This window comes from Pelodiscus sinensis, chromosome 14, assembly GCF_052426305.1.
Source record: "Pelodiscus sinensis isolate ZL-2025 chromosome 14, ASM5242630v1, whole genome shotgun sequence".
NCBI lineage: Eukaryota > Metazoa > Chordata > Testudines > Trionychidae > Pelodiscus > Pelodiscus sinensis.
The window spans coordinates 27,118,471-27,144,994 of record NC_143065.1 but is presented as its reverse complement, the minus strand read 5'-3'; the positions used below and the strand labels follow the sequence as shown (position 1 = coordinate 27,144,994).

The window sequence follows — 26,524 nt, the reverse complement described above, 5'->3', positions numbered from 1 at the left end:
ATTTGCATTCTAAATATTGTTCATTGTGGTGCAGGAGAACCAAAACCTGATCTGGAAGCTAAAAATAGCTAGAAACAAACAATGAAAAGGACTTTTATTTTCACTAACCAATTTATTTATCAATAAATTGGTAAAATTAAATAACAGTGAACAAAAGGCAAAACACCAACCAGAAAGGGTAAGGGATCTTTGAGAGAGGCTTTTGTTTGTAATAATCTGAACACAGTAATGCTTAATTCGTAATCAAAGATGTGCCGGGGCTCAAGCAATTCATTGCCGGGACTATGAATCGCCAAACCTGGGAGGAGGTCTCAGCCCTAGCACCCGAACACGGCCATGGGTAACATAAGGAAGGACGCTTTTTTAAATAGGAAATTTTCAGTCTGTCCCCTTATGATGTTGCCTATACACACTCTAGAACAGCGAGTAACGGTACCTAGGGGCACTCCCAGCAATGGCGTGTGTTAGCCTGCTCAGGAAGCGTGCTCCACTGAAAAGCAAACACCAACTTTGCCCGGCCCGTTTTGTACGGGAACGAGACCTGACTCGGAGCTGGGATCCCGTCTCCAGCTCTCACCCCCGGGCTGATGCTACCTTCTCCTCCAACCCGCAGCGCGAGCCCTTTAAATCGCAGCCGGTGCCGGAAGGGCTCGGGAACGCCAGCTGCAGGCTATATACTCTGGCTGGAGCAGCGGGAGCTCGACTGTGCCTCTCAGCGGGGGCAGGAAAAGGCAGCGGGCGGGCGCTGGGAGACCATGGCTCCTTGAGGCGCCGGCTTGGTTGTGCGGGGGCTGGGTTTGGAGGTGACCTGCAAAGGGGCGTTGCCTTCCTGCCTTGCGTGTAGCAGGGGCCTGAAGGTGCCTCCCCAGCCTGAGGTAGCCCCGAGGATCGTGCCCGCAGGGACGCTGCCATGGCCGCGGCGGTGTCCTCCACTCCCGCAGGCAGCGGGCGAGCTCTGCGCCGCTCGGCCGCCCTGTCCCCGCTCAGCCCGACCCGGCTCAGCCGGCTGCAGGAGAAGGAGGAGCTGCAGCAGCTCAATGACCGCCTGGCCGCCTACATCGACCGGGTGCGGGCCCTGGAGGCCGATAAATCCGCGCTGCAGCTGCGGCTGGCGGAGCAGGAGGAAGGGAGCAGCCGGGAGCTGGGCAACTTGCGGCTCCGCTATGAGACCGAGCTGGCCGATGCTCGCAAGGCGCTGGACGGCATCGCTATCGAGCGGGCCACGCTGCAGGTGGAGCTGGGCAAGCTCAGCGAGGAGCACCGGCAGCTGCACGCCAGGTCGGTGGCCCCTCCCTTCCCTCTGCGCCAGCCGGGCGGCGAGAAGCTGTTTTCAAGGCCTGTCACATGGCAGGGGGAGTATCCTTTGGCTCCAGCGGCTACTAATACCGCTCCCCCCCCCCCCCCCCCCCGCTTATGTCTCCTTGGCCCTCTTCCGCGGCAGGCGTCCTGCCTCCCCTCTGGGAGCTCAGTGGCCCTTCCCAGCTCCTGCGAGTACCTCAAAGTGGGCCTGGGGCAGGTGCTTAGCACCAGGGATAAACAAATCTAGTGCACGTCCTAGGACTAATACAGAAACACAGGGATTTGTGCACCTGTCAACAAATGACAGGCCTCAACCAGGTTATGAAGGAGCTGGGCCTTATGGGGCCCATGGGGTGAGAGGAGGGGGTGGATGCCCTCCAAAACTGACTCCTGTCCACAGCTGCTTGTTAGGTTAAGAATCCTACCCCAAGTATCACTAACATTCCTACCTGACATGCATCTGACGAAGTGGGTCTCTTATTGGCGCATAAGCTTTTGTGGGCAATCTGTTAGTCTATAAGGTGCCACAGGACTCCTGGTCGCTTCTGCAGATCCAGACTAACATAGCTACCCCTCTGATACTTGATTCCTACCTGTATTACTAGCAGGTCTGTGCAGTGTTCCTATTTCAAACCTGTACCAATAGATTCTTGCCCTCTCTTGGAATGAAGTTTCTGGTGTTCCAGGGCTGGAGCAAATACTTGCTTTACTTTCCTACTTCCAGCTGCTTAAAACTCTTGGGCTTGTCTTGCATACTTGGTTTTGGTTCAGAAGTTTAAGCTTCCTAAAAACATCTCTCATTTTGTGACTGCAGAGCAAGAAGAGGGTTGGTGCCAGTTATTAAAATTTTCAACTACTTCTAGTGTTTAACTCCACAGGCTTTGTTTATAGAACGTAGACTTGGCTGATTTGTAATCCTGTGAATTGATGTGGTGTGTGGTTTTTTTTGGCCTTTCTTGAGCAGCTAGTCTTTAGAAATAACTACCATTTTTAGGAGGCTGTAAAATTAAAGTGCTTTACGTATGCTGTACATACAGCAAAAGATGTACTAGATGCAATATTTAGAGATACTTGTTTCTGTGCTGGCTAACTGCAGTTATCCCAGACTTGAAACGCCCTTATCTTCTTGGATGTCATGAATTTGCTATATGCTTTAAATAGTTTAGAACTCTTATGGGGTGAACAGTATCCCACACTCTCTTCCTGGAAGCAATAACTATTACTTGTTCAACTTGTTTTACTAAAGTGTGTTTTGTATAACTCTTAAAGCATAAGGAAGGGAGATGGAAGTGCATACTATAATGAATAGTGGTAACTAAAAAAGCTAGGTGCAGGATATGTGACAAGACTGACTGGCTAGTTGCAGGATGTCTACCCTACACAGCTTTTAGGGACATGGCTGTGTTGACAAGTCTTGTAACTAAATGTCCAAGAGTGTAAACACTGCTCACGCTTTTGCCAACAAAAACCTTCCAACCCCTGCAAGAGCAGATTGGGGGGGTGAGGTGATTAAGGACCTTTGAAGCTTTACACTGTTTATGGCTCAACTGCCAAAGCCATAGTCATGCCAGCTCACTCATCATCTCATCACATTTGCAGAAGGTTCAGAACAGGAGGGCAAAGAAAGGTTCTTGGTCTAGCTGGTTTTAGAGCAGTGATAGGCAGCCAAGGCTAGCAAGTAGGCTTTATGAATGGCTATCCTTTGTTTCAGTGGGTCACAAGATTGAAATTGGTCATGTGCACTAACCATAGTCCTGTGAAGGGTGCAAGCGCCCCCTCCCATGGTCCTCCAAGTAAGCATGAGGCTGGAGTGGCTCATTGCCACAGTCTCCCTTCTCCCCCACCCCTCATGCTACAGTCAGCTGGGGGAAGGCTGGGTCTGATTTCCCTACCCCCTCCCTCAGGAGTGAGGCTAGGGGCGGGGGCTGAGCTGCAGGGGTGGGGCAGCCATCAGCTCCTCCCACAGCTCACCCTCCTCCCCCCAAAAAAATTCCTGCACATGGGCCCAGACCTTAAGGATAAGATTAAACCATTTCTACTTGTTCTGAAATATCCAGCATGTCCTGTATTAATGTATTTGATCATTCATCTATTAATGAACTGTCATCAACTTCAAAGAATTTTTAAAGTTTAAACTTACTTTACAAGAGAATCCCTCATCCCCCACATCCTCTCCCAAGCTCATCCCATACCTTTTCTTCTCCTTTCTCTTCTCAGAACTTGAATGCCACGAATCACCTGACTCATGGTGTTCTGGGAGGGAGGAGTAAATAAGTGCAGGGCCCCAGTGTGCGCAAGACATGGGGGAAGGCAGGAGAGAGGAGGTGCATGACCTGCAAATGCAACCCCAATGGGCAGATTGCACGTTGCCCACCACTGTTTTCAGAGAAATCATTCTGAAATCATGGTTCCGCCTCAAATGTGTTGTAAAATGTGGCTTCAAAAGCTAATCAATGGTTTTTGGATGTTCTCAGATCTGAAGAATATTGCACTTACCTATGTTTTTAACTTTAAGAAAGAGGCTCTGACAATACTGATTTAAGCTCTTCTAGTCAACATGAGCAATTCGTTGGTTTGAGGACAATAGGAAGAATAAAAATAATTCTGCACTGTAGTATTAGTGGGACTGGCTTAGTGGTTGACTAATTACGAAATGGCTTATGCTGGTCTAAAAGTTAGCATAAACACATTTAACAAATGTGTTAAGGAGTAATGTTTAATTTGGTTTTAAAGGGGATTATATAGACTTTTAGATAGGTGGAGATAGCATAGGTCCAGAAAGGGAAATGGTCTCAAATCCACAAAACACAAATTCCACACTGAGGACAGATGACGTACAACATCTGTCCTCTTACTTATTTACTGTTTGTCTAGTTACAAGCATCTGATTTATGTAGTAGCTGTTATCTGGGGAACCAATGATTGTCATCTCTCTTTTGTATTAAGAGCAATAATGCACAACTAAACTGTACTGTGGGATGGGAGAGAGGACAAATTCAGTGACCAACTGGGAAAACTGGTGTATTAATTACAAATCACTCACTCACAGATTGTTATCTCAACACAATAAAATAAGGGATATGTTCCTTGTATACTCAAACTTGAGCAGAGGACTGTGTGATAATCAGGAACATCACTTTCTAGTGTCAGATCCATGTCAGTAGTAGGGATGTTAACAACTAGTCGACTGGCTATCCGATAAGCATTTGCTTTATGGTCTAGTCGGTTAGTTGATTTCCCCCTCCCTCTTGCTGCCTCTATCAGGTGGCATTCAAAGGGGTCAGCGGTCCCCTGTTGACCCTGGACTCCATGCTGCGCTGCCACTTTGAAATGCACAAGAGCCACCACTGGGGACTTTTGTACATTTCAAAGTTTGCATGCTGCGTGCAGCCCAGAGTCAGCGGGACTGCCTGCTGGCCGCAGGCTGCATGTGGAGTTCTGCATTCTTCCTTTGAAATGTACATCAACTAGTTGATGGAAATTCCATCAGCTACTCGATTAGTCAATTAACCATTATGTCACATCCTTATCTGTAGCTGTTTGAGGCCAGAAACATTATAGTGCCTCTGAATGAGTTCTGTGTTCTGTGTGAGTCTTCCTTCGTGCTTGGTCAAAAGCAGAAATGGCTATTGTTTGGGAAAAGTGGGCATGCCATACCTTCTAATACGTATTTTCCTGGCTTTCACCAAGCTGCCCATTGTGTCCTGATTTCTTCCCCCATCCCCACACAATCACCTTACCAGAATCCCTTCCTGGATGCCAGGTCAAGTTTCCCTCGGAATAAAGTGGATGAGCCTGGCAGCCCATCTAGTCCTGAGGCAGAGGTCTTCTGGTCATCCAGGGCCCTTCTCCTGACTCATGTTTTCCCTCCCCCTCCATGTAACTGCACTATGTTGATCCCCATGCTCCCGGAGGCCTGTGCCTTAGCTTATTTGCCAGTGAGCATGCTCAAGGGATTATCTGTACAGTTGTACCCTAACCTCAGCAGAGCCAGGAAGGTGGGGCCAAAATTTCTCCCTCTCACAGAAAGTTCCATTACAGGTTGCTGGCTTTTGGGTTAGCAGATAGTTCCAGAAACGTTTCCTGGACACCTAGTGCTGTTTTACCAGGGGTCTGGCTAAAGTTTGAGGCAACATATCCGTAATGTTAGTGTCCGGTTAATCCTATCAGACTGCCAGAGCCAAGTAAAGTAAAGCAAAGCATGTGCTGGTGCAACACAGCTGAGGAAACTGAACTGCTAAGCTAACTGAGATTCCCCTGCTGTCCTAGCACTGTAAATTTGACTTGAAACTTAACAGACATGTGCTAGCCAGAGATGTAAGCCACCTAGCCCAGGGGAAGGTGTGAAAGAAAAGATTTTGAGGGTCCCACTTGAAGGTCAAAGGGGCAATGCCCACTCATTGGTGAGAAAAGAACCTTGTCATGGGACTCAAGGATTTTGCCCTCTCTGGTTAGCCAATGCCAAACTTTAAAGATTGCTTTTCTAGCAACTTGAAAGACTAGCTTTCTCACCTTCCTCATAATGACTACTTAAAGAATTTCTGGCTGATATCTGTTCAGAAAACACTCAAAGGGAGATATGGAAATCTGTGACTACTACTAGATGGGTGGGAGAGTATCAAATGGGACTGGAAGATCATGTACAGAATGAGCTGGTAAGTCTAGCATCTAATGGAATAATATAGCTGTTAATGTTTGGTGGGATGGGGGGGTTGGGGGTTTTTTGGTCTAGTTTACTCTTGTGGTGATGAAGGATGGTGAATTATACTCCTATATTACTCTTTTTTCTTTTTTCTAAATAGAAAAGAAATGGCAAGTTTTTCTCTTCACCTGCTATACATTTTTATGAATTTAAAACTTTCACTTTCAGGAACACTAAAAAAGAAGCTGACTTGAACCTGGCACAGGCTCGTGTAAGAGACCTTGATGCTCAGCTGAACTCCAAGGAAGCTGACTTAGCAACAGCTTTGAGTGGAAAAAGAAGTTTGGAGGGTGACCTTCAAGAGTTAAAGGATCAAATAGTCACTGTAAGATTGCATAGAATCTACGTTGTTTCATGGATGTCGATACTGAAGTTCAGTCACAATGACTTCCCTCACTGGAGTCCTTTGGTTCTGTTGCTGTTTTCATATTATTTTTCCCCAAAAAGTCTGTAAAGGTTTAAACATTCATGAAGTCTCTATTACTTAATAGGTAAGGATTGGGAGAGAAGGACTTGTGGAATTTTGATGAAAGCACATGGATCAAAACACATTCAGAACCACATTACAAGTCTTGTAATTCTGCTTCATAACACACATGCTAGAATGGCCTCTGTGGGTATCTAGTTTGACTTGATAAAAATGAATGACACTCTTCAGACTCCTCTATATGGACAAGACCAAACTTTCTGGTTACATGCTAGTGTCAAGCCTGTGTTACATACCCTGAAATGGCAGATATTTGGGAGGGAAAATTCATGTCTTCCTGTTTACCTAGATCGAAGGATCTGAGTGCTTTACCCAAACTTTAAGGGAAACCTTTGATCCATTTGATTTAAAGCATGTTTTTGTTTTGTTACATGTCCCTCTTCCTGTAAAGATTGCCTGAAATGTACATTTCAGATTTAGGATTCTATTAGTTCAATTTTGAGTTCTTCAGGGGTTGGAGGAGATGACTACTATACTGCAGTTTGGGGTTTGTTAGATATGAGCAGGGCCATCAACAGAGTAGGCGGCAGTTGCCATGGGGACCAGTGATCTAAAAGGGCACAGGGCTCCAGGCTGCTACTGTCGCAGCAGAGGCAGCAAGGGCCCCGGGTCCTTAAAATCACCACCAGAGCCTGGGCAGCACTGGGGGCTGGCTGCTTTTTCCAGCGCACAGTAAAGTCTGTCACCAGCCCTGGATATGAGATTAAGTGTCTTTCACTAGAATGATTTAAAATACTACCATGAAATGTAGACGTGGTGGCCCAGTGTAAGACTTCTACTTGCAGAATGTAGCTGAACTTTAGGTAAGAGACTTAATTACAATAAATGCAAACAATCTATTTGGTTTCAGGCCTTTGAATTTTCATAGTTGTCTTAAATTAAGAGGCTTGGATCACTTAGTGTTACTGGGGCAAATAACTACTGTGTTGCTTGTCTGGGGTAGGGTTAGGAAACAATAGTTCTACAACTCTAGCTGGTCAGTGATTAATGAGGCTTCTGTATATGTGACTGTTCAATAGCCTTGTTCATGCTAGAGATCTGATCTCTTCTGAAGTAGAAAGTTGCCCTGTTCCATTAAGCTTTTCAGGGCAAAATTGGGAGTGTCTTCTGTGTGAAGAGCACCACAGATATTCTGAATCCTGTTGATGTATAGTGATCTAAATCAGATTTCTTTCCTTAAAGCTGTTGGCTGTAGGAATAACTGAAACCTAATGTACTGTATAGGGATGTTAAATTTCGATTAATCAGCTAACTAAGTAGTCAATGAAATTTCCATTGACTAATCAATTGGTTGATAAGGGGTGGAGCAGGGCACTTGCTATCCCAGCTGCACCTCTGCCTTTTAAATGTAGTAAGAACTGCCCACAGCGCTTACTACATTTAAAAGGCAGAGGTGGCGCAGCAGGGAACCCGGGGTGAGTGGGGATTTCTTGAGTCCCCACTCACTCCAGGTTCCTGCTGCGCTGCTTCCACCTTTGAAATGTAACAAGAACCGCATGGGGCCATTTTCTGCTGCACCACTGCCTCACCTGCCACCTTCCTCTCCCATGGAGACTGCTTTCAGAGGCAGCAAGTCGGGGCGGGGGAGAGGCAAGGAGGAGGGGGGAGAGACTAGTCTACTTGACTACCCGATAAGCCTATACTTATTCGGTAGTTGACTAGTCACTTACATCCCTAGTACTGTAACTTTTGCTATTAACGTAAAACTCACTTTTCTCACACTCTGACCTACCACGCAATTTTTTTCCTTTCCTAGCTTAAGTTGGCATTGGAAGATACCAAAAAGCATCTCCATAGTGAAATGTTGAAGAGAGTGGACCTGGAAAACCAAATGAAAACTCTGCAAGAACAAATGACATTCCAGAAACGCCTGCATGAAGATGTATGTCCAAGTTAATTTTAGCAAGGATTTCCTGGATGCCAATTGCCATTGATTTTTGTAAGGTTATCCAGGGGCTATATGAAAATGCATTTGATTCCTAAAAAGGTAACTAGCTGAATCTTATGACCCTCTGCCAGCCAACAAAAGCCACCTCGGTGGGTAAACTCCAGGGATGTACACACATTCAGGTATCATCAATGTCTCCTAATATGTTTGAGCATGTCTCTGTCCTTTCTCCTCAGAATCGGCAGAGTTATTTTATCATGCCAGTGTAAATCAGACTGAGAAGGTTTAGGTAGTTCTCCTAATACATGTGGGAGAGGTGTATGCTTATTTTTTTTAATCCGTGTCCTGCTGGAGTATGAAGTTTGTTTACTTTAGGCTTTCTGCAAAATCCTGGAAACCTTTACAATTTTAGCTTTCTCATTCAGCTTACACCTGCTAAAATAACTACAGTCCTAATATTGCTTGTATGTCTAATGTAAAAAACAAAGCCATTATCTTCATAGCTTCACAGAAACAAGAATGTATGTTCCCTATTTCCTTTTGTATCTTTTTTTCTATATAATCAGGTTCTGTATACTACAGAATTAACTATGTTTAGTCTCGCTTCAGATTCAGAATGGAGCTTCTTAGGACGAAATTTTCAAAAATGTTTAAGTGCTAAAATCTCTCAATTTCAAATTAAGACCCTTCATTTAAAAAAAAAAAAAACCCTCTGATCTTTTCTAGCTAGATGGGTAACTAAGATTATGCTGTCAACGCACTTTTTGACAGGCAGGAAAAGGCTTTCACCTAATGAGAAGCCCATAGCTTGGAGATCTTTACAAGAATGGAAAGCAATAATTTACTATGGGGAGAAAATAACCCAGCATGGTCAGATGAACTTGATGACTTAATGGGCCTTTTTGTGTGTCAATCTCTTGTGATTCAGAAACAGATGACCAAGTACTTGATCACAAACATCTGCTTTTAAACTGAGTGACTGACTTGCTACATGGGTTGACTGTTAATTGGGATTATGTAACTGCTTTAAATGAAATGGTGGTATTTCACTTGATCTTTAAGCAATATACTTACTCCTCCTCCTCCTCCTCCTAGGAGCTCAAGGAAACCAAAAGATTCCATGAGAGCAGGATAGCAGAAATAGAATCTGGCCGTCAGAGGGAATTTGAGAGCAAACTTTCAGATGTTTTGCAAGGACTCAGAAAGGAGCATGAAGACCAAATTCAAGAATACAAAGATGGCTTGGAGCGCACATTCAGTGCCAAAGTAAGTTCTTCAAAAGTAGCAAATACAATGGACTAGCTGTCATGGTTTTTGCATCTTCATATGACAGAAGCATTTGACACTTCCTTTAAACAAGCAGACTTACGTATTTAACATGGAGTTTGGTCCATCTGCTTTAAGTAGTAGTCTTATGAAACTGATGGCTTGTTCTGTAGTAGGAGCCCCTATCCTAATAATTGAATCTTTGTATAGTCTCTCTAAGATCTGCTAGTTCAGCTTATCTGCTGTGACTTAACTGTGGCCAGTAAAATTGGTTGAGATGCATAAATATGTACTATCTTCCATAACGGGAGTACTTAGGAATGTTTAAAGTTATAATTCATACCATCAACAAATTTCAATCTTGGCTCTAAAGTGCTTATTACAAATATCTAAACTTTCTGCATAGTTATATGCGTAGGGCCAGTTCTACAACACCAAAGTTAATGTGGTAGATTAATTTCTGCTCAGTTATTATATTTCCAATATGATCTTTGTTCCTAGGAAATATACTACTAAAAATTTGAATCTGTGGACCAGATGCAACAAGACTGACTATTCCTCTAAAATTGGGAATGTGAACAATTAACCATGGGTGGTGCTTGCAGTAACCAGTTAACCAAACCTGGGAGCAGCCCCTTGCCTGTGGCCTACCACAGTCAGAGGGCTGCTCCAGCCCTGCCAGACCCCTAACAGGGCAGGTCAGCAGCCCCCTGAGGCCAGGGGTCATGGCAGCTGGGCTGGAGTAGCCTCCTGCCTATGGGTTCGCACTTAATCAGTTAACCGGTTAAACTTAATGTACACGTTATAAAGACATTTAATGTAATCCACTGGTTTTGGTAGCTGATGTAATTGCAGCCTTCCTACCAGGTTAAAAGTACCTTGATACTAATGGTGTCACCCTCTCTCCCCACATTCCAGAAATGAGTTCAGTTACAATAACTTATGTCACTTAAATACCAGAGATTGGAATCTCGTCCCAAAAATGTATTAATGAAGACACTTCTAATATTAAAATCCTTTGTTCTAGTTGTGGAGAAACATGTGCTTGTACTTTTGGGTCAATACCTTGATCTGTTTTGTCACTTTCTTCCTGTTTTTCTTGTCTTCAACTCTCTTACTTTAGCTTTACCATGTTTGTATTAACTCCTTTGCCTGTTTTTTTTGTTTTGTTCTCTTCTTCCCCCCCCCCCCCCCCCAGGGGTCCTGCAACTATTACTGCATTTTTCTCCAGCTTTTCCCTTCTCTTAAAGGAACAGCACCCCAAACATTTTGCTTGATCTGACTACTTTGATTCCTGAATACACTGTTAAACATGGCTACGCCCCTTTTGTTCACACAGCTCTGGTATCAGTACTGGTATTTAAACATTTGGAGGCTGACACTCAAAGGGGCATATCTGTAGTAGTATCCAATACTGTCCCAATTAGCCATGGTACAACTAGTGAACTTGAGTTTCTTCTCTAATGGCTTCATTTCTTTAACTTTTCTATAAGTCTGTGTAGTGGGAATAATTCACTAGTTTTAGGCAGTGTGGGAGAGCTGAATTTGGGTTATGTGATGTTGAATTTGTCTTGGCAAGTCAATATCCACTGAAAGCAACTTTAAAATGTTTTTATATAAAACTGTGTTCAGGTACTCTACATCTTTATACCTGGCTAAATATGTATCTGTAAATCACTTGATGCTTTTTACTAAAACAAAAGGTCACCAAAATCCTAATCAGATATTCCCAACAACTTTTTCTTCATAGATCGAGAATGCCCAGCTTTCTGCTGCCAAAAATAGTGACTTTGCCAATGCTGCTCGGGAGGAGCTGATGGAAACAAAGATGAGAGTTGACAGTCTGACATCCCAGCTTAACCATTATCAAAACCAGGTAGCGCTTCATACTTGAATGAGATTGTTGGGGTTTTTTCCTTAACGATACTAGCATATTCTACACATTATCTGCTTTCCCTTCCCTCCAATTGCTCTGAGTTCTTGCCATCTCTTATTGAAAGTGCTCACTGATAACTAGACCTCTTGATTAAATCTAAGAATTCTGCACTCGAGAACAGACTAAGAGAGTTACAGGAGACCCTGGATTATGACCGTGACCTGCATCGAAGACATATGGCCGAAAAAGATAAAGAAATGGCACAAACTCGGCGGCAGATGCAAGCACAGTTGGAAGAATATGAGCATCTATTAGATGTGAAACTAGCTCTAGATCTGGAAATAAATGCCTACAGAAAGATGCTGGAAGGAGAAGAACAGAGGTAGGATGCAATCTAGTGCTATACAGGAAGACTTTCTTCTAACATCATGGTATAAGTCTAGGTGCTGAATGGGAGGGAGAAACATATGCAGTTAATCATCTTCCAGTAGCCAACTGGTAACCACTCACACTATGGCCTTGGTATATAATAATGAAGAAGGCCTTTGTACTTCAGTCTATGCAATCTCTTCTAAATGATTAAAATGCATTAAAGATACACAACTTTTAATCAAATGTCAATAATAACATTATAAAGTGACAAAATGGCAGCTAAGGGATTCAAACTTTTCTATAGACCTTAAATAGTAATGTTAGCCTTCCAGTCCCTTCACTGTGTAACCACTTACCATAGCTTGCTTAGAGATCTTAAGTCTTGAAGAGCCCATAAGGAGAAGAGAAAATGCAATAACTGAGGGATGGTGGTGAGTTTCATAGCTTGTTCTGAATTTTTTTTCGTTCATTCAAAACTTGGAATGCTAAGCTTTCCAAACTGTTCACTGGGCGACTCCTTGCCGAAAGATAATACCACATTCCAGACTCCACTAAGCAGGCATGGGCAGAGGGGAAGCTACGCTAGGTCTGGGCATAGTGTGAGAGTTGGGGAAAGGGAGGAGAAATGATGATGTCCTCCTTCATAACTTACTTATCTAATATGACCACTTGGCTCTCTTTAGACTAAAACTGCCATCTAGTCCATCTTCCCAAAGTGTTGCAACCCAGGCAACAACCAGCCACGGGCGTCGCTTCCTGCATGGAAAAAAGAGAAAACTGAAAGAATCCCAAAAGGGAGAGCACAGTGTCAGCTTCAAGACTGTTCAGCATGTGTCTTGCTCAGGAAATGTGTCCATAGAAGAAATTGACACAGAAGGGAAATTTGTCAAGCTTAAAAACAACTTGGATGAGGTACTCCTTCCTTCCCTGCTGTCAGACAGGCTATCAGCCATTACAGAAACTCGGCCTCCCCTCCCTCCCCCCCACACGAAACCAATATAGGCTCAGTAAACTAAGCAGTGCTCTTGACCCCAGCATCATAAGACCTAGCAGATTCAGCACTTTGCTTTTAACTACCCTCCTGGTTGTTCCCTCTTGATCCTCAAGAACCAGTTTAGTTGAATATGGAGACGGGTATATTCAAGAAATGTACACCTTTCATTGACTGTGTTTCCCACAAACTATCCTGTGGCTTCTCTAAAGTTGTAGGTTTTTCTGCATGCACAGACAGATCTGTCCAGCTTAATTAAGGACAAAAGCACTTCTGATTAGCTACATAAGGTGCCTAGTGTGCTGGATAATAACAATAGCTGTTTAGATCCCTTATAGCATCCAGTTTTTTGCTGTGGCGCAGTGTTCTTACTCCATAGCCCTAGACTGCGTAAAAGCTGTCCAACAGTCTACAAATGTCTAATTGCGTGGTGTTGTAGGAGGGTTCTATACACGCTGTGCTGGAAGACTAGCACAAGCCAGTCATGAGTGGTATCCCTGTGTTCAACTGGCATATTAAGAATATGCAAAATGCCCTACCAAATTAGGCCTCAGTGATCCAAAACAAGTTCTCCCAATCCTGGGCAGTTAGTGGTTAACTTTAGAATGACTACTTGTCCAGCCTTTGGCAACATTCACAGTTCTAAGTCACTCATACATTCTAAACTTGACTTGCTGAACCAGAACGAGAGGCTGCTATAAACAATCCCTGCTTCACTTGTGCTAGGAATGAGTTGGGTTGTGAGGGAATGGTTCAGAGCAGAATACCTAGGTGATGGCACTGGTCAGACAGGCCAGGAAACTCTCTCAACTTCTGACTCTATCATACTCACTCTAGAGGAGTCAGGTGGAATGGGCAGTACTTGTACGGCTGCTCTGCCTGTGGAAAACATGGGCACAAGACTCCCAACAAACTCGATAATATCTGTTTGCAAAGGAGCTGTAGGTCTTGGCACAATGTTCTTTCCTCCCCCTCTTTTCCCCCCCCCCCCCCCCCATGAGATCTTGGCTCCTAAGGTACAATAATGCCAGTTGTCTTCCTTCTCTGGACAGACTTCCTATCTGCTTTAGGGTGGGGTGGACGGGAAATCATGTACAAAAACATGTATCTTAAAGAGGGGTAATACTTATAGATTTGAAGGGATGATTCTGCAAATAAGTGGCTTGATGGTATTATCCCAAAATTGCAGAGCCCAAGACACTTAGGGTACGTCTAGACTACATGCCTCTGTTGGCAGAGGCATGTAGATTAGGCTACCAGACATAGTAAAATGAAGCTGCGATTTAAATTGCCGCTTCATTTAAATTTACATGGCTGCCGCGCTGAGCCGAGACACAGCTGGAGAGCTCCTGTGCTTTTTCTGTCCACACATGCCTTTTTATGCAAGAGCCCTTGCGCAAAAAGGCTTATTCCTTGCTGAAAGAGGAATAACTTTTGTGAAAAAAGCCCTGTCTTCTGATTATCTACTGGACCTTTTCTTGCGCAAAAATGTGCTTGTAGTGTGGACGCTCTGAGTTTTTTGCACAAAAACTCTGCAATGTAGACCTAGCCTAACAGTCAGACAAAGGTAGCTTTTACTTTGAGAGGGGTTATAACTTGATGCTTAGTTCTTAAGATGGCATCTGAAGTATAGAAAAGTTCAGCAGTCCAAATGTGTAAACTCGTAACAGGCTTGCTTGACTTCAGTATATGAGGAATGATAGGTCTCATTTTGTTAACCCCAAACCACAACTCCAGGATTGGATAGAGGTTAGATTTCCAGACCAAGCATCTTAGTCTGAGCTCTGACCCTAGGTAGAGAACTTTAGAACTATTCAGAGTGGGTTGGAATCTCTTTGCCTTATTGATTGGGACTGTTAAGACCTGTCTTCTGAACTCATGAGTAACTTGAAACTGAAATGTACAATGATTCAGAGGATGGGCTCTCAAATGAGAGTCATGATTCTCAGGGCAAGGGAATGCATAAGTGTGAAGAGTCAGATCATAGTTCTGTTTCTAACTCAGAAAGGGAGTTCTTCTATGCATAAGGTTGAGAATTAAAAATTGGGCATTATAAAACCTCACAAATCAGTTGGCCTAACCCTAGTTGAGAACACTGACTGAAATGGTATAAAGAAGCCTAATAGTGGCATCCTACAGTGCATGGTCATTTGTCATGGGAGAAGATCACCCAATCTGACTTGCTTAAAGTCTAATACTTACTACTTAAAAGCTTCAGAAGGGTAGCGAAGTTAGTCTGTAACAGGAAAAACTTCAACAAATAGTCTAGTAGCACCTTCTACATATTTTGTTAGTCTTTAAGGTATTTACGACTCAGTCACCGATCATCGTTGCAAGCAATTTTCTGGAGCTCTTATGGGATCAACCACTGCTACCAGACTCTTCGGTGCTAGCATAGTGCTAAACTAAATGTATACTTTCACAAATGACCTCCATCTTGAAAGGAACAGTACCTTTTAAAAACCAGAGTGTAGGAAATGTCAAGAAACCTATACTTACAAATGGTGATAGCATAATGGTGTAACCCCTGTAGGATGCTCCTCTAGTTTCAAGCTGGCAATGGTATCTTCCCTTTCCAATTGTAGGATCAGTCTCTAAACGGATGCGTACTAAGACGAAGACTTGGAAGTTTGTCTGAAATAATATACAGATTCCCTGCTCGGTTTGTCCTTCAGGGAGGCCAAGTAGTCACAGTAAGTATCTTAACTCTGCCTTGCCAAGCAAGTAATTCTATTTGACTTTAACAGTCATTTTATTATCCTCATGATAAGAAAACTATACTTGGTGCCTATGCTAGGAAACAATTTAGCAAGGCTGACCCATGACCAGACTGGTGAAACCTTAAGTGTAACATTAGGAATGAAGTGACTTAGTATTATTTTTAATAGTTGAGGCCCGATTCCCAACCCTGGAGGAATAACCTCACTTGCATTTGTTGAAGTGGGGCATATTCTGAGCCTAAGAGTTTTTCTTCATTTACAAGCTGGAAATGGACTAGGAGAACAGAAGTGGCATGTAACTTGCCTTATAACCTGTACAATTCTTCCTGTAACCTTCCCACACAACTAAGAGCAAGGGCTGTGATTGCTCTCAGACCAGAGTAGCAGTTGTCGAACTGCTCTATGGCCTGGAAAGGAGGCTTTTCAAGTCTTCTCCCTAGCCCCTTGCTCAAGGGCAGTTGAAGCAATGTAGGCCACTGGCTAGATAGTGAATTTGAACCTGAGCATTGCTCTGTTACATGGGTGGCTGGACTTTTTTTGCCAAAAACAATTTAGTGCTAGTGGTTCAGCTGCTCTAGTGGTAGCAATGTTAAACCCATGCTGCCATCACCTTGGTAGGCTCAATGTTTGTTGGGTCTATTCTAAGCAAGTGTAATCCAGGTTTAAGCTCTGCAGCTTCTAAATCCTGCTCCGAACAGATCTAGTTGTCCAACGAAAAAACTATGCAGTTAGACTAGCATAGACAAGGCACTACTAAGCATGGAACATATTTTCTAGCTCTAGCTTAAGGACCCCAAAAGTTTGATGTCTCAATTGAGGGATGGGGAGGGAGGAATGGTTTGCCAGAAATAAGAACTCTCCATTCAGGCCACGTCCACACTAGGAAACTACTTCGAAATTATTAAATTCAGCTTAAGAACTCCCAATGTAACGAATTTGAACTAGTGGGTTCACACTACAGAGAAGCCTTGAAATTAGAGGCAGGCTCCATGAATGTGTATACGCTACCTTGGACTTGGAGCCCCAGGGAACAGTGGGAGTAAATAGTTCGCAATAGGAGTACCAGAGAGTTAACACTATAGTTATTTCTAAACAACTATTTTAGAACTAGCCAATTAGGCCGTCATAAGACGGGATTTTCAGGTCTCTTCTCCACATCAGTCTTCTCTCCTGAGCCTCCAGTCTCTCGCTCCGTCTCTCTCTCTTCTCCTCCTACTGACTCCCCCTCTCTCTCAGCTCTCCTCCGCCTTCTGCCTTTCTTTGCCTCTCTTTCCCTTTCTCTTCGCCTTCCCCCTCCTGCCTCTCCCTCACTCTCTGCTCTCCTCTGTTTCCATGGGAGATGCACGCTTGTCCAGGCCCTGCCCCCTGGCCATGTATGTCACCGCCCTGCTCCTCTTCGCCTCCCGCCATGGCGCTTGGCTGACTTCTGTGCCGCTCAGCCAGGCTGCCGCGGAGGCACAAGCGGCCATTTGGGCCCTGTGCTTCCCATGCAGCAGGTGTGCTGCATGGGGACCACGGTGCCCAAACAGCTGCTTGCGCCACTTGTTCCCCCATAGCGGCTGGGCTGAGCAGCGCAGAAGTCAGCTGAGAGCCACGGCATGAGGTGAAGGATGTGACTCAGGCAACAGCGCTGCCCAGAGGGAGCAGCCAGCATTTCAGCGTTAGTCAGACATTGGGCTACTATATATATGGTTAACATTACTCTTAATGAAAACCAGGAGCACAGAGTTCGAATCCTGAAGTCTGTTGTTTTGAAATAGCGGGTTTGGTAGTGTGGACACACTACTTTAAAATCTGAACTGGGAGGAGCATATTTTGAAATAAGGTCTTAGGGTAGACCACCGCTCAGAGGGTAGAGTCTCCCATTAGCAGCTTTTCCTGCTGCACTTCTTCCATGCTGCCACCCTAGTGGGCAGAGGTGTTCTGCCAACTTCAAGGCAATTAATGGAATCTGCACTAGTTTACCACTTAGATGCTCAACAGGCCTGAGTCTACACTAGACACACTTTTAGATAGAATACTACATGGGAGTTTGAAAGCCAAATTCAGTAAGTGTGTCTATGTTTAAATACTGATCTAACTGTATAAAGTGACTTTAAAGCTCATGAGTTAAATTTCTCTCTCTCTCTCGAGATCTGGGGTGCTGATGCTGGTGTAAACCAAAGTCCTAGTGATCTAGTTTGGAAATCTCAGAAGTCTTGGGGAACTGGGGATAACATTAGTGTTACACTTATAAATGCTGATGGAGAGGTAAGTGAAGTAATAACCTGTTGCACCTCTTCCAGTCTCCAACTTGCTTAAGAACAAACTTATGCTTATTTTGGGGGGGGTGGCAACTTATTGTAGGAGACTGCTGAGCGGAAAATCATACGTGTACCCAGAGAAGAAAGTGGTGGTGAACGGGAAGATGAGTGTGACGAAGAAGAAATAACGGGGAGTGAAACAGAGTTGCGTCGTCGGGTAAGAATCTTTCTGAATTTAGAACATACTAGGAATAAGTTGCTTCTCTTTTGTAGTAAACAGTACTTAAAACATGCTCCCAAAATATTATCGATAGCCTACAATTCTTGCCATTTTTCTCCCTGATATGTTAGACCAAAAGAAGAAAAAAGAAATGTTGTTTGGTGTCATGATTGTTTCCAGTGAGCATCACAAAATAGGTGAGACTGGAGTGAGCGTTGTCCCTGTTTCCGAGTACACATTGTACTTGTTTTCTTGCAGCATTGTTTGCTTCCTCATAGTGCTGAAATCTCGTCTCTGTGTAGTCTGCATGACTTTGCATGTGTGCTGACATCCATGCTTTACATCTGATCTGGGAGTACAATGTTGTGATAGACACTAGCATTCTATTTAAGACTCTGACCAGTGAAAAATACACTGAACCAGTAGATAACCAATCACGGTCTCATACTACAGTCAGCTTGTGAATTAGTTCCTGGTCATGAAGAGTCAAGACTAGAATATTGGTGTGTGTTTTGTCATCATTGTACATCTACCTTATTGCAGCTAGACATCTTGTGTACTGTAACCAGTTAAATCTTTTGTTGCTTGCATGATTGTGGAAACAGAGCAGAAAAGGGACTGGGGAGTGACTGCCTTCATTTGGCATATCTGATCTCAGTGTGTCCTTGCTGTTGTTTCATATTAGAAGCTTCAAATCTGGATTATATAACTTTTTTTCCCCCCACTAAAATGTATCAAAACCCCCTGGATAACCCTTTTGTAAGTGCCTTGGGTGCCTAAGGCCATTATTTAATAGATGTGTTTGAAACTTACCCACTGCCTATATCCGTCTAGCTTAATCCTCACCTCCCGCTAGCATCTCTTCCCCTTATTCTGCTTTCCAGCTGGGATTGGAGAACAGATACAAGTGATGCTATTAGAGTAAACCCACTTTTATAGCTGAAGCATGTTATGGCTTCAACTTAAGTACTGTCTCTTGGCTACTTGAAGGATCATAGTCTCCCACGAAGACACCCTCCAAATGGGGCTAAAGTTGTGGATTACAAACTAACGCAGAGTGATAAAGATTAATTGGTGTATTTTATTTCTTTTGCATTGGTTGCCCAAATTAATCTCTTAAGTGAATTCTAACCAAACATTTTGGTGCCAAGACTTTCTTTATTGCATCTCTTGCTCACAGCTGTGAATACCTCCAAATAGCTTATCAGCAGCTCTGCTGATGAGGGTAGGGAGCAAAAGGGACAACTGCCCTCAGTCCTGGAAACTTTTCAAAAAGCGCCCAGGGTACCCAGCAGCAGCCAGAGCCCCAGGTCCTTTAAATAACAACTGGAGCCCTGGGTAGCACAGGCCAGGCAGTGCTAAAGGGCTGGCTGCAGGAGGCTAGCCCCCAGCCCTGTCCCTTCTGCTCATTCCAGGGGCCCAGAGCTGGTCCTTCACCTTACCCAAGGGCCTTGCTGTTCTGTTGGCAGCCCTTTTGGTGTTGTGACTGTGGAAGTGCTGACTCCAGGAGGTTAGACTCCAAGTGCTGCTTTCATACTAGCTGTGTTAGGAGGGATACCTAGATGAGATTGAGATTAGAATAAAACTGGTTTGAGTTGCACCATCCAGTACATGGCTCTAGTATGGAGCCGACTGTAGACACCCATGAGACCTGGCTGCAGAAGTCTTTCATCTGTAAAACCATTGGCTGTACAAAACCAGTTCCATGCGTATGACTTGAAGCAAGGATACAGGAGTTGAGATTAAATGAATCAGTTGTCCCTCTGTTCAGTATACAATTAGGTGCTTTAAAGGGGAAAGTATCATGCTCCAAGCTAACTACAATGCTAGGCTTTTGGCAGGATAACTTCTTCCTGATGCTAGCTGGTGACAACATTGCAGTGCACAACCCAGGTTCAGAACTCTCAAATGTTGAGAACTTCTGATTTACAACATGTTGAGAAGAGGCACATTAATTGTGAGCTTTCCTTAACTTGGAAGTCCCCTAACAAACTAATGTAGAATCTACTTTCAAATAACTCAGCTTTGATCCTCCTGTCCTAACTGAGTAGACCAGGCAACCTTTTTAAGCTCACTAATACCCACAAAGATTTCAGGGCAATATTTCTCCATTTCAGTGCCAGAGTGCGAGGGGGCATTGAGACTCCATTCAGCTGGCCACAACTACTGTTTACTGAAACCTGACCCAGACTCCCCTCTGTCATGGAGAGACAGCTGGGCCAAACCTCAATTACAAGTGCATTACAAGACCCCTGCATGGGTAGGAGGGCTCATTGTGTGTGTCTCATCCTCCAGTTGAGAACCATTGATGTAGATAACGATCTGTGCATCTGCACAAACTGACCACCAGCTAGTCCGAAGATAATGTTTCTCTCTACTAGTGTCTTGGGTGAGTGGATTGTTTTTAAGAGCAGATGGATACGGAATCATTGGTCATCTAATAAAACTGTCTTGTCTTGGTAAAGTTGATCGTCTTTAATCAATCCTGTTAATTAATCTGTTAATCTTTGAGTGGCTTGTGATGTCATGTAGGTGAGCTCCTGAATAAAAACTGTGGATTAACACACCTTTGCCATTCCTTAGAGGAATGCAAATACAAGTGCAAGTCTACACTCCTAAGCTATTTGGAAAATGCTACTTACACTTCGTATTAGACATTATGAAGAACTGTCAATCTCTCTAAATTGAAACAGTCTAAAATAATTAAACTAATGCTTAGTCAAAAAATTAAAATGACACCCTATATCCCAAGTTACTCGTAACAGGATCAGCAAAATCCGATACAAGGACTCAACGTTCATCTGTTATTGCTCTGTGAACTAGCAACTTCACGTCCATCCACAATCCCACGATTCACTTATCTGCTGCTGGGTTGGCAAACTTCATAAATTTGAACAAAATAGAAACTTTCTGGGAAAATATCTCCATTTCTTTTTCAATCCAGCTCTGTGTGAAATTCTAGCTCCCATTATTTGAGCATCCAATATGCAACACTTTGCTTTCATTAGCCCTTCTTCAAGCTGAGGAAGGAAAACTAATCTGTCTGCTGCAGTCTGTTTGAATCTAGCACATTGGCTGTGGCTCATCAATAAATTGTTTAGTGTTTGATGTATTAGGAGGTTGTGCCCCCTGCTCACTATGCTTGCCTACCCCCCTCTCCCTGAGGGCAGGGTGTCTGGCCAGGGGGAATGGTGCAGGAGCAGGCTGGGGGCCGAGAGTCTGGCCAGTGGGTAGGGGCAGGAGCGCACTGGGGGTGTGACGTCTTGGTGGAAGATGTGAGGGGGCAGGGAGTGCAGGGTCTCAGAGCAGTGAGTGAGGGGGATGGGGCCGTGCTGAGAGCCTGCACTAGTGCTCCAGGCTTGTGGGTTCTCAGCTTGGAGGGGGGGGCTCCTCCACCCCCCCCCCGTCACCACCCTGCTGAGACCCCGCATACCCAGTACCCTCTGCTGCAGCGGAGGGAGGGGCTGAGCTGGAGCATGAGAGCTCACGCTGGCACTCCAGCTTTGCCCACCCCATGAGGCTGAAGCACTAGCACCAGCTTCCTATGGTGGGGGGGGGGGGGAGAAGCCTTGAGGCTCCCCATGCGCTGCCACTTCCCTTACCCCTCCCCCAGCTAGGGGGAACAGCAGCAAGAAAAGCCTCCCTGAAGTGCGTCCCTGCACTGCTGTTTCCCCAGCCAGGGGAGGGGTAAGAAGCAGCAGTGCACAGGTAATCTTGGGGCTCCCCCAACTGTGGTGGTGGCAACCTAAGATGACTCCCTTCTCTTCCCCCCTGGCCCCTTTGGGGGGAGCAATGTAAGGGCCAGAGGAGCTGCTTGAAGCTGGGCATGAGGCAACACTGGTGATATGATGATGTCACTCTATCATCCTGCAGAAAATTTTTTATATATACAGCTGGTCCCCGAGTTGCGACTGGTCGATTTACAGCCGTTCACATTTGACCAAAACTCCCATTGAGCGGTCGTAAAGGCGATCTCTGAGCTACAAACATGACCCGCACTTACGAACAGCGCGGTCACAGTGTAACTCAATGTGGTCTGAGTTACAAACATTTCGATTTACGGCCAAGTGTTTGGTCCGTAATTCGTTCATAACTCGAGGAGAAGCTGTATAATCTAGAGAAAAGATAAGCACTGTGGCCAAGATGGCATTGCTTAAGCTCTTAAACAAAGATGAAATCCAAATACAAGTTGAAACTCTCTAGTTCAGTACCTTTGGGACCTGACTGCTGCCGAACCAGAGAATTTGCCAAACCACAGGGGGTCGGTACTGTCCAGTGGCATTACCAGCATTACCTAGTGCTTACTAGGCTCTTGAAAGACATTTAGGGATAAATCAGGGGTAAATAGCAGCACAGAACACTGAGTGCCAGGACTGGTGATTGTAAATAGACTTTATTGGACTGCGGGAAACTTGGCCATGCCCATAAGTGGACATCCAGCTAACTAAAATTGTGCTGGACCAGAGAGTGACAGACTAGAGAGGATCAACCTGTATTGCATGTATTAAAGACTCTTTTAAAATGCCCACACACCTTTGTAAGCAGCCTAAAACAATCCTAATGCACTGTTGTCTGCATTAAAAGTTTTATACTCAATCTATTTTGCTACCTCTTAATAAAACCGACTTAACTTGCAAGACTTCATACTGTGAGAGTGGTAAGGCCCCATTGTATTATAAGCGGCAGGAGTGGGAGGGGGAAGCAAGAAGGGTAATTAAGAGATTTGTAAGAAGTCTTGTGTTGCTGCATGGTGTACATGAAAAGAACGTGTGCTGTTTAATGAGGTCATCTCTCTCGTTCAACTTTTTCCTATTGTTTCTGCCCTATGCCACCTTAGTTAATCTTAAAGCATGATGCTGCATGCATGTAAGACAAGCTTTGAATTAAATTGACATGATTGCTTTGAGCAGTTTGCAATCCAGAAACCATCTCCTATGTTATGACTTAAATTTATTTCTGCAATAAGGAAAGCTTAACCTTCAAAATAGTTCTTCTCTAGAAAGAATAAACACATGGGAATTAGTTAGAAGGTAAATACTGGAATGGGTTACCTAGGGAGGTGGTGGAATCTCCATCCCTAGAGGTTTTTAAGTCTCTGCTTGACAAAGCCCTGGCTGGGTTGATTTAGTTGGAATTGGTCCTACCTTGGACAGGGGTCTGGGCTTGATAACCTCCTGAGGTCTCTTCCAGCTCTATGGTTCTAAATAACTAAACCCCTAATTATGTACTCTCATGCATTCTCTCTCAATCTTATTTACAGCAGGGGTGCTATACTGTTTATACCCAGTAGTTCATCAGGCTTAACCTGTTTAATTTCTCTTTATAGAGTCTCCAGCAAAATGAAGATCCTAGCTGTTGTGTCATGTAACTAAACCAAGGTAGTGACTACCTACCAACACTCCTTAAACCAAAGTGACCGTTCAGACTGCTTGAATTTTTAGCAGCTTCTGGAATACATGAACTTTGGACTTTTTTTTTTCCCCTCAGACCTGCTTGAAAAAATTATCAACAAATAGAAAGTTCCCATTCTGGCAGATATTGAGCCCTGCCTTCAATGAAATTAGAGAAAAGTATTTCCTTTTCAAAGTCTCTTTCCATGACACACAAGTATTGTGATTTTTATTCAGCTGCAACAAACTTGCCATAAAGGACCGTGCATAATTTTTGATAACATACTGCTAGGCATGTCTCATCCTAGCGAAGGATGGTGAACTACTCACAAACTTAATGGCTTCAGTTTTCTGAACTTCTAATTTAATTTTTTTCTCCAAAGTAGACTTAGAAGAAAAGCAGTTTCAAACCCAATTTAAAAAATTTAAGTGAACCAAATTCTACCTTGACTTACACCTTGTGCAGCTCTATTTGAATTGAAATTCAGAGGAAACGGTTTACCCTTGAACATCAAAAACCCCAGTAGTCATTTAGTGTTTGAAGTCTGATACTGAAGTACAAACACTTGGGCTAAGCCAAATGATATAATAATCTACTGGTGTAAAGATTTTTTTTAAAACTGAGCAAGCTATTTGTAAAACATGTATTTTTAACTTTTAGTTAAACCAACCATTGTACTGTTTCTCTAGACTATACCTGTTAACCTAAACTTCTGTATTTATTACTGTACATAGTTAAAGTGTTTGAAACTTTGGGGTGAGTAGCTTTGTATTATAAATGTGAACTAAAGTCTGATGCCAACATAGGTAGTAATGTATTTAACCACAGTACCGTATTGCTAAGTTAATTGCTTACATAGCAAAACATTGAGTCAGAATTTAAACCGTTTGGTATAGATAGAGATCACATACTCCAATGATTGCCATGTCTTGATATCTTTTAAGAAAGTTCCGATGTTTAATAAACATGTGAAATAAGGATGTGCAGTTTACACTGTCACTACTTCTACATTCATAATTGAGGTGAGAACAACTTCTGTTTTGTAAAATAGCTAGATATGTTTCTGATTAGCACTGAATTCACCTTGTAACTATGCTGTATATCTACTTGAAATGTCTAGAACATATAGCACTTAGTCATAGGTAGCCATTACAGTAAGCCGCTACCTTTATTCTTGTTAGTAGTTATCCTGAAAAGTGGGAGATGGCCTACCAAGAGTCCCTAGTTCAGCAACATAAGTGTTTCCTTGCTAAAATGTTAAGTGATAATGCAGCTCTCAGAACACTGGAACAGTTTTCAGCTTTCTTTGTCTTGCCAAAAGTTTCAATTATATAGTATGACTGAATTAAGATCTGGCCCATGTTGGGACCATACTTTTTCATGCAAAGCTCTTTTTGAAATGCTTTTGAGTTCCTATCAATTAGAATAATTATAGGATTTTAAGACACTGGACACCTAGATGGTGGGTGAATTTGGCCTTCCATATTTTAGTAGACCCAAATCCATACTTTTTTTAGAGGGAGGGGGGCACTGTCACTTTAAAAGAATTAAATTAAATTTAACTATTCATGATCTTGCTGTGTGTCTTGGGTGGTTCAACTGATTTTCTTAATATTAAAGATTATCCCTATACATTATCATTCTCAGGTTTTAATGTTTAAATTTATAACTGTATAGTGAAGTGAGCATTAGAAAATTTGTATTGCTTGAGTTCTAAATGTAGCTAAGCAACACCTAAAAAAAACACCTTGTCTCCTTTATTTTAAGCAAATAGACGCCTACAATAGACTAATCTGCTTTAGAAACTATTGCATGCAACTCACATTTTTACATGTTCTGGATAAAGCTGAAATTGCAATGAATCTAGTGTACCAAGAAAAGGTGGGGTTTTGTATGTCAAATAGTAACAACTGTTACTATTATACTAGGCTACAGGCATTTGGGGATTAAATGCTGGAAATGACTACAATTCAAACTATTGCAACTTCTCTACTTTATTAGCATCTTGTACATTGTTTTTCATTTTCAAATCCACCTTCTCAAAAGATGTAAACAGCACCATTAAAAACTAAACTACCCTAATTTTTCACTGTAAGCTAATAGTCTACTCCTTTAAAAATAAATATTCCAGTCCCATTGTAGTTAATCCTAATTTTGGTAATCCCTGAGCACAGAAGGCATGAAGGGGAATAAAATGCTTTTTGTGTGTAACTAGATAAACTGCCACTTAGTTAATATTTTGGTTTATTTTAATCGCTGTGGGGAGAGACCATAGCCTTTAAGACAAGGGCTCATATTTAAGATAAATAAATGAGAACTTTGCCCTCTTATGTCTAGAAGAAATTCTGAAAGCAGGATCACGTCTCCTGTCTGTCTTCCTATTTTTAAAACAGAGCTAGGGAGACAAACTATCTCTTGTTCAGACACTTTTGGCCCTTTTTCTAACATTCCCTCTCCCTTGTCTTTCCACCTAGAGAGAGGACTTTGCCTCCATGCTCTGCTTGAAAATGTATACCCCTCCTGAGCCCCTCAGGACAACCCCCCTCCTTCCAGCATGGCTATGTCTCACAGGAGGAGTAGTGGGCTGCTGAATCTTACCTGTACCTTGCTGGGACCTACAGTTAAACTTTATTCTCAGTGCTTTGTACCTCCATTGAAGGGCTGCATGAATAAATTAAAATGCAATGTCTAGGCCAGGAAATTTAAGCCTTTAATGTAAGAGGGAAAAGCCACAGAACAGCTAAATGAACTGGTTAAACCTTGCACATGATGCTCACATCCACTTTAAAAGAAATACTTTAAAAATATTGGTTCAGAATTAAAAAAAAAATTCCAAAATAAAACCCTCAGATCTATCCAGTAGCCAACTCCCTTCCTCTACTAGGGTGGAATGCACAGATGGGGGCTGCTGTAGCTGTCAATCTGGTCTCACTGCCATAGAACCTGATTCGAGTTCCACAGGCAGGTTTAACCAGGCAGTTGCAGCTTGTCTGTGGGAGCTGTACAATTTCTGATGTTTGGTAAACCAGACTAGCTTAATGCAACATAGCAGCTCTGTGTTAGGCAACC

The 26,524-nt window shown here is 43.3% G+C and overlaps 1 protein-coding gene across 3 annotated transcripts; it reads left to right on the top strand.

The window, feature by feature from the left end:
- The first annotated feature begins 661 nt into the window (after positions 1-661).
- LOC102448632 (lamin-B3-like) lies at positions 662-26,199 on the top strand. Of its 3 annotated transcripts, XM_014581649.4 has the most exons (12): positions 663-1,278; positions 6,170-6,326; positions 8,245-8,370; positions 9,472-9,642; positions 11,393-11,518; positions 11,680-11,900; positions 12,574-12,802; positions 15,467-15,574; positions 17,735-17,851; positions 17,948-18,061; positions 18,196-18,261; positions 23,391-24,433. In XM_014581649.4, exons 1-11 carry the CDS (start codon positions 911-913, stop codon positions 18,232-18,234), a joined length of 1,776 nt encoding a protein of 591 aa, XP_014437135.2. In that variant the 5' UTR covers positions 663-910; the 3' UTR covers positions 18,235-18,261; positions 23,391-24,433. The 3 variants fall into 3 exon arrangements, with proteins under 3 accessions (XP_075753246.2, XP_014437135.2, XP_006139312.2); XM_075897131.2 differs by lacking the exons at positions 18,196-18,261; positions 23,391-24,433 and adding an exon at positions 25,930-26,199 and having other exon boundaries at positions 662-1,278; XM_006139250.5 differs by lacking the exon at positions 18,196-18,261.
- Positions 26,200-26,524: the final 325 nt, after the last annotated feature.